Genomic DNA, 8,099 nt, shown 5'->3' with positions numbered 1-8,099 from the left:
CCCCGGCCCCGCCGAGCTGCGGCTGCCTGGCTGTTGTCTCCTGCAGGCGCCGGGGGAGAGCCCCCACACGAATGTGTTTGCTTGTCTAAAGTCTGTGCAGTTTTTAGTAGTCTTCCAGCCTCCGGTGCGGGGTTTTGAAACTCCGTCACAAGCCACCAGCAGAACATTCTGAAAAAACCTGGAGTGTGGCTTGTATTTATAAAAGTTATTTGTTTGCATGAGGCACATGTGCTGATACTGTGAGTCATCCATCCATTTTGCTGTGACATTTTCAAGCACAATTATGTGTAGTGGAATTTTTTTGGTAGCTGGCTATGTTGCCCATCTGTGAAATCATCATTCTACCGAGCCCTAAAAATAGAGATGAAACTCTTGAGAGAAAATCTTGAATCTACTTAAATGACAGTTTGAAATGTGTTCCTGCAGTCAACAGTTTAAATATTTTCTATCCTAAATATGGATACTCCAAATTTAAGGAGATGTAGTCTTGCTGTCACCACGTCAATTCACCTTGCTAGCACAGTAATAGAGCTGGAAATAATTTCTGGCTGGAAACCGGGTCTGGTGCCCACCAAAGCCAAATCACTTGGGCCCCAAAGGAGCAGGAGTGGCGTAGGCATGTGAGAGCTCTGGAAGGTGGATAACACATGGAGTGGAAAGTATTTATTAATAACAGGGGATCCCTGGAGAAGAATGTGAAGATAATCCATGACTGTAGAATAGAGGGGAACAAGGATAAGATGATTTCTTGATTTTTGACTACTGGGAAATGAAGCTTTGAGATAAAGAACAACAGATTATCCAGCAACTTTTAATTAGATGTATTTTCAGTCAAAGCAAGTTAGTGAAAAGATATGGTAAACACTGAAAATAGTGGAGAACTGCAGCTAGAAGAGGGAACTGCTGGAAGAATATAAACTGTGTCGCTGAGTAATAGCATCCTAATTGAAGCCACACAAAGCCAAAGAATCTAATTAGTCAGGAAAACACATTTCATTACATTCTTAGTAATTTGTTTTGAAAAAGTCCAACTGGATTTTAAATTTGACAGATTTTCATTGTGTTCAGAGCAGATTACACTGTTTATACTTGCATATAGAGATAATGAAAAATATAGTTGCAGACATATAAAAGAAAGTATTTAATTCAAAATCATGCTTGCAGTTGTTCCTTGCTATCTGGGTACCATTCTATAAAGTTCTGCAGAGAGGATGGAAAAAATAAATTGGACTGTTGTTGAGTTGGTAAGCAATACTGGAGAGCATCACCCATTTCTTTAATCCACAGCAATCTGAGACACACTTGAGGCTTCATCTCAGGCAAACAAATGAAAAGAGCATTGTCCGTGCATCCTGCTGCCTTCCCTCCATCTTTCCCTTCTTCTCCCTCACTCTCCCTGTCTTTGTAAAAAGTTCTCACAATGAGATTTTTTTCACAAAATATGCAGCTCAATCTCCAGCTAGACTGAAGTAGTGTTACTCACTTCATTTATATTCAGCTTTCAAAAATTTGTATTTTTGGTGAGCTTATATGCAAATGGAAAGACCTCAGTGTGGTAAATTTCTTGTATCTGGAATTTTTATTTCAAGTACTAAATAGGAGAGAAGAAAATCAAAATTATGCTTAGTATCAGGGTACTTTGCTCATGCAAATTAGTGAAAAACCCAATGATGCAAAAACATAAAAGACTTCTTGCAGAGGACATATAAAAATTCAGTGTTATATCCCCTTGAAAGTTCTTTTACCTATTAAATCTCTAGTGTGGGTAAGGTCAATAACACAGACAATTAAGCCTCCCTCTCATCATTTTTATCCTATAGTGGATTAATGTATTTTAAAATCCATTTATGTACATTTTTATCTACTTTTGAGATCCAAGTTAATGGGTTTTCAGAAGTCTGTACTTTTTATACTTGTCTATATAAACTACATCCACAATAACATTGTGCTATTTTAAGTTCTTTAAAGAGTCACCCTTACTCATAGTGACATCAGAAAGGTGATATTCACTGATCTGACATAAACAATATATGGACATATTTAAATTTCATCATGCTTTTTTTAGATAAAAATTTGAAGTAGATCTTGAAACTGTAGCTCCATCATACTTCAGATGAGAAGAATGAAAATATAAGTCTTTAAACAAGAAGAGAGCATGCACCTGAAAATATGTACAAAATTAAAAGGAAATACGTAACATGGATAAGAATTAATCCTGTGAATCCTTGTTTGCAACATAGCCATGTTTCCTTAAAATATTCCTCCCATTAATAAGGATAGTAATAGTTTAGTATATATTAGCATAGTAATAACTTCAGCTGGACTATTAGAATTAATAATGGATTAACCTGCATGAGTGAGAATCCCTCCCTTGCTAAGGATAAGGTTACTTCAGTAACTTCCCATTTTTTATAAAATTACGTATTTGTTACGTAAGTTCCTCCCACATGCATTGCAACTGGATTTGTTTTTGCTTCCTGCAATGATCTGCTGCACAGTATTGCTATGCTCCACTCCACAAGTTCATAGGGGCTGAGGTTTTGGTTAAGCAGATTTATCCTTCTGCACAACACCCTGAAATTCTTAATGGGCTCTGCCCCTATGATGTCCTTCAGAGGCAATTTCTTCATCCGCCTCTTTCCCTTACACAGAATAAATCCCTCAAAAGCAGTAAATGTTATCAAGAGGGGAATGATGGTAATTTAGTTGGAAATCTGCAACAAATGTATTATAATATTGAATGTCTCTAGTCCCTGCTCTACCAATCTATAACATATAAATGAGTTACTCTGAGTATGGTGTGGCACAGAGACATGGCAGAACATCCATATTTCTTTCTTCTCTGGACAATGGTTATTTCCATTCAAAGCATCATCACTTGTTATAGTAGCTGGGACATATTCTAGAACAGCCACTGGATGCTGGCCATTTGCTTCAGGAGTGGGTAACCAATATTGAAGTGACAGAAAAGTGAAGCAATCTTAGGGAAACAACTGGATGCCTGTTTATAGAAGGAAAACTGCTGTTCAGAGAAGAATTGATATCTTCAGTAATTAGCACATTTGTAACTAAAGACCATTAGTGTTCCTTAATACTTCCTCAAAAGTTTCTAAACAGATTTTCATTTCCTTCTTAGCTCAAATTTTGATTTGAAAATAAAGTAGGTAATTTGATCGAGCAATAAAGGGACAGTTGACTTTTGAAATCTGCACAACTATATGCTTACAAGTTCGGAGCAACTGTGAATTTTTTTCTCTCTGTTTCATGGTTTTATTGGTTTTGAGGAGTATTTGGTAGCTTCCAGTATATATTGCTGTGGTCATTATAAGGACTAGGGGTTAGAAAATAGACTTTGGTGAGGCCATAAAATCAGGAAATTTATGAAAATATTTGCAAGGGAAGCAGCTGTTTTTGGGGGATGTTTTTGTTTGTGTTAGATCCAGGCCTTATTAGATATGATTTTCTCAGTAGTGCCTCAGTGCTTAGATTAATAAGCCTAATTAAAAAAAAATAAAAATATTTGGATGCTGGAGTCCAGCTTTGCCAAGATACTTCGTAGGTTCTTGGGTTAGGCACTAACGCCTGCTAAGCACATGAGGTGCCTTCTTCAGTGCCTGCAGTGGTTGTTAGGCAACTAATCTTGATTTAGATACTTTTGAAAATCTACCAAGCATTTTTGACACCTAAATATCTGACTGTTGAGAGTAGAAGTCCTAGTTAATTTCTAGACACGTAAGGCAAGTACCTAAGTACGTTGACTACTTAAATCGGAAACACCTGCACTGTAATGACACCCATGAAGAAGTTGTGGTGCCTTCCCAAATCAACTAAACCTGCAACAGTTGAGCCAGTCAGGTCAGAAACTTAGAAAAGAGGAAGCTCTCAACCCAAGGTCAAGATGTATTTGTAGAATGCTGCTCTCTAAATCAGCCTTGCTGCAATTTTTTTTTTTTTTTTTTTTTAATTAACAAAGGTAAAGCTGAAGAGAATAGGCTCTACCTAACAAAGAGCTTCTTATAAAGGTGCTGGCTGGGCATTCTTCACTGGATCCCTGGAGACTATCAGCAGTATTAAGGTCTTATTGCTCTACTTCTAATTACTGTCTGTAGATGTTATTTATTATTAATTAGATGGAGGTAGTTGTGGATGAAGGATGGGTGAAAGAGTGGGTAAGCACATGAATAGGAAAGTGGCAGAGGAAAGATGTAGTAGAAATAGTTTAATGGAAAAGTTTTCTTAACAAAATACCACTTTTTGTCAAAGATAAGTGTTCACACCCATTGAGTTTGACTGTGGCTTGTTCAAAGGAAATAATGAAATACTCTTAAAACATATGGGGAAACGTTCAATGAAGAGAAAACAAACTGTAATTTTGAAGCATCAATTCTGATTCAGATTGGGATTTATGCCTATAATTCTTACCGGACTTCATTAATCACTTTTTGTAGTGATTGAAACACTGCCTTGCCGGAAGGGAAGGTGGCTGTACCGAGTTGTCTCCTTTGTGGTAACAGCTCACGGTCCCTCCAGCCACGTGTATCAGTACACGGCACTTCTGGGGTAGCTTCACCACCAACGAGACACAAAACCTAAATGAATGTTTGAGGGTTCTGCAGTAGAAGCTACGCCAAAATTATTTTTTTTTTTTTCAAAGTAAGTTTATTTATTTGAATAAACTTCGAAGATCCCAGTGTTAGCTTGAAGTCAGAATGACGGCATTTCAACAGGTCAGGAGAGAGCTCCGGGTTGGGCTGACTCGGGAGCTTTCCTGGAGATGAGGACAGAGGGTACGGAGCGGCCGGAGAGCCTTGAGCCGCTAGGAGCGGGGACACGGTGCCCGGAGCGCGGGGAGAGGGAGGCTCTGAAGCCGCTGACGCCGAGGTCGGTGCCCCGAGCGTTGCCGCTGTCCCTGCCCTGAGCAGGGGTCCGGGGACGGACGGGGGCTCGGGCGGGAGCAGGGGCGGCGGTGACGGGGTTAAGGCGGCGGGCGCGGGTCTGTTTGCGGTGCCGGAGCTCCGGGCGATGGGAGCGGCCCCGCGCCCCCGCCCGGCCGCAGCAGCAGGTGGCAGCGCCGGCGGTGGCAGCAGCGAGGGAGTTAAAGCCCGCGGCGGCGGGAGGAGGGGGACTGCGAGCGAGCGAGCGGGCGGCGGCAGCGGCGGCGGGAGGAGGGGGCCGAGGCGGAGCAGGCGGCGGCGGGAGGAGGGGGACCGGGGAGCAGGCAGCAGCGGCAGGAGGGGACCGAGGAACCGGCGGCGGCAGCAGCAGCCGGGTTGCTAGGGATGGAGAGATCCCGTGTCACCCGGATGTGAGTGTCATGTTGGCCCAAACTCTGAGGGATTTGGCAGCGGCGAAGCAGCAGCGGCAGGAGGAGGAGGAGCAGCGGCAGCCCCTCACACGTCTCTAGTCACTACCATGGGGGTCGGGTAGCGGGTAGCGCAGGGGCAGCGCGCACCTGGCTCGGGGTGGGGTTGGGGGGCGTCTCTGCCCTTTTTTGTTTTTTCATTTTCCTCTCACACGCTGGAGAAAGTGAGAAAAATGCACCAGCAGCAGCAGCCCGAGCAGCACCCTGAAGGTAAGAGCCGGGGCGCCCACCAAGGGCAGCGGCGTGCTTGGGGTTGAGGGGAGGGAGGGGGCGGGGGAGGATTTGTGAGGGATTTGGGAGTCGGGGATTGGGGGGATTAGGGAACGGGTTGAGGATGGGCTCGGTTTGGGGTGGGAAAGGAATGAGCGGCTGTGTTCGAGGAGGGACCGGGAAGGGCAGGGGATGAGGCGAAGGCGGGACAAGGTGCTGCCCTCGGCGTGTGACCAACGTGCGAGCGGATTTATGCGCGTCTGTCCCTTGTCCTGGGGCCATTACCATCAGCTGCGGGAGGACGCGGCTGGGGCTGCGTTTGCCTCATCCATGTGTAACTGGGGCTGAACCTGCCCGGAGCTGCGGCTCCCGGGGGCTGCCCGGCGCCGGGGCCGAGGGCAGGGCGGCGGGCGCGATCGCTCGGCCCCTGCCCGGCGGGGCGCACGGGGGCGAGACGCGGGGCTCCGCCGACGGGCTCCGGCGCTGCCACGGCCCCCGCTCTTGTTTATAAGTGATTCCTCCCCCCTCAATCAGCAGCAAGTTAGTGTTGCCCCCGAGGAGCGCAGTCACCCGGGTTTTGTTTCCCTTTCAAGCATCCATTTAAAAAGACGATGGCTATATAGATAGATGGGTAGGTGGGTGGTTTATTTGCGCCAAGCCACGTTTCATGGCATCCCGGAGGGCAGGCGGAAGGCGGGGGAGATGGCTGTGCCATTGCTTTTATATCTGGGGGAGAAAAAAAAAAAAAAAAAAAAAAAAGAGGGGGCGTGAGGGGAAGCAGAGATGCTTTGGGAAAAGGTTGGAGGTAGATGTGCCACCTTTGTCCCCGCGGCGGCTGTGCCCCCCGTGTCACCCAGCTGTTGATGCGCCGCCGCTGGCCAGCGCTCGCCGCGCCGGTGCCGCTCCCCGCGGCAGCTCCGTGGGGGCCCCGCCGTGACCCCCCCACTCCCCGCCGCCATCCCGGGGAGCCATCTTAGGGCTCCCGCGCCCCCGGAGCGGGGGCCGGCCCCGGCCTCGTCCGCATCCACGCGCGTTCGCGGCGCTCCCGTGCTCTGTGCCCCCCGTCTGGAGCAGGAGGGCTGTGCTTTCCCTGCCTCTCCGCTGCTTGACGGGGAGCGATTTTGCCTCCCTTGCCCGGGTAGATCCGTTTCACAGTCATCTTTCTTGCCAGCCCGAATTCCCTGCACGTATATTGTGCCGTTCCTCCATTTTTTTCCCCACCCAGGCATCAAGTTTTGAATCGCACTCAGGAGCCTCTCCTTCCTACAGGTGCATGTAGGAGTAGACTGTTGCGCTAGTCAAAGAGCTCGCGAGGAAGGATCCTTGCGAGGAGGTGGTGTTTTGCCTCTTTGCTGTCATCTGCATAAAGAGCACTCGATTATTATTTGGAAGGTGCAGTTTATTTTTTAAATTCTCGTGAAGAAGCAAAACCAAACACCGTGCTTTTACAGAACCAAAGCTTATCCTTTTACAATGGGTCCGTGGTTGTGATTCCTAGTGCGAAAGATAGCAGAGCTTTATGAACGTGTTTATCGCAGACAGTATTGGATCTTCGCTTGTGGGAGGCATCCACGCATTTTCCTTTGAGAATGCAAAGCAGGACAAGATTTAACTTGCTTACAGGACTTCCCCCTCTACCTTGCTGCTTATCCTTAATTGAACAATGCGTAAGAATTTTAAACAACTATTCTTTTGACCAAAATAAATTGGGAGAGTAGTAAACTCTAAGATGCTACAGCAAAATTGATCTTGGGGGTTAGGTATGTTTTACTGAATAAACACGAGAACAGGAGGGCTTCTATCCAGTTAGAAAAAGACATTGTACATGCAAGAATCAAAATGAGAAGCGTTTGTGTCTCAATATCAATCAATCAATCTTGAAGTTGTAGAAGTGATTCCTGAACATATTTTCTACTGCTCGATTGCATATAGCACAGCACAAGTGTATGCACATATATCTGTATATTTATGTAAACCTCACACTGCCATGAAGTCTTAAAACAATCTTTTTGGATTAGACCCATTTTAGTGTAAAACAATTATAACAGAGTGTTTTTTTTCTTTTGTCCCACAGAGGTGAACTATGCAAGTAGCACCAGGATTCCTCTCCCTGGTGACGGACCAGCTATTCAGTCAAACAGTTCAGCACCATCCAAGCCAACTGTTCTATCTTGGCAAGCTGCAATCGATGCTGCTAGACAAGCAAAGGCTGCCCAAAACATGAGTACCACCACAGCCCAGCCTGTAGGATCTCTGTCCCAAAGAAAACGCCAGCAATATGCCAAGAGCAAAAAACAGGGTAATACGTCCAATAGTCGGCCACCCCGTGCCCTTTTCTGTTTATCCCTCAACAATCCAATACGAAGAGCCTGCATTAGTCTAGTAGAATGGAAGTATCCTTCATTGCAGTTTGCTTTTTAAATGATTTTCTTACATTTTCTGATTGTATAAAGGGGATTGTTTTACAGGATCTCTTAGAGCATCACAACTTACATGTTACATCACTGATACGTGTGGGTAACTGTCA

At 45.6% G+C, this 8,099-nt stretch overlaps 1 protein-coding gene across 22 annotated transcripts in view; it reads left to right on the top strand.

The window, feature by feature from the left end:
- Positions 1–3,849: 3,849 nt before the first annotated feature.
- CACNA1D (calcium voltage-gated channel subunit alpha1 D) overlaps positions 3,850–8,099 on the top strand; it is a 168,727-nt gene continuing 164,477 nt past the window's right edge. For 20 of the 22 annotated variants that reach the window (XM_086846702.1, XM_086846697.1, XM_086846693.1 and 17 more), the window contains exons 1-2: positions 5,202–5,572; positions 7,647–7,965. In XM_086846702.1, the coding sequence (XP_086702828.1) occupies positions 5,536–5,572; positions 7,647–7,965 (356 nt within the window). In that variant the 5' untranslated portion in view covers positions 5,202–5,535. Of the gene's footprint in view, positions 4,076–4,727; positions 4,882–5,191; positions 5,573–7,646; positions 7,966–8,099 lie in introns of those variants that run through there. The other 2 variants (XM_086846684.1, XM_086846699.1) reach the window with 2 other exon arrangements.

The sequence above is a fragment of the Cyanistes caeruleus genome, chromosome 11, assembly GCF_971803275.1.
Source record: "Cyanistes caeruleus chromosome 11, bCyaCae1.hap1.1, whole genome shotgun sequence".
Taxonomy (NCBI): Eukaryota; Metazoa; Chordata; class Aves; order Passeriformes; family Paridae; genus Cyanistes; species Cyanistes caeruleus.
This window is presented reverse-complemented; position numbering and strand designations above follow the sequence as displayed.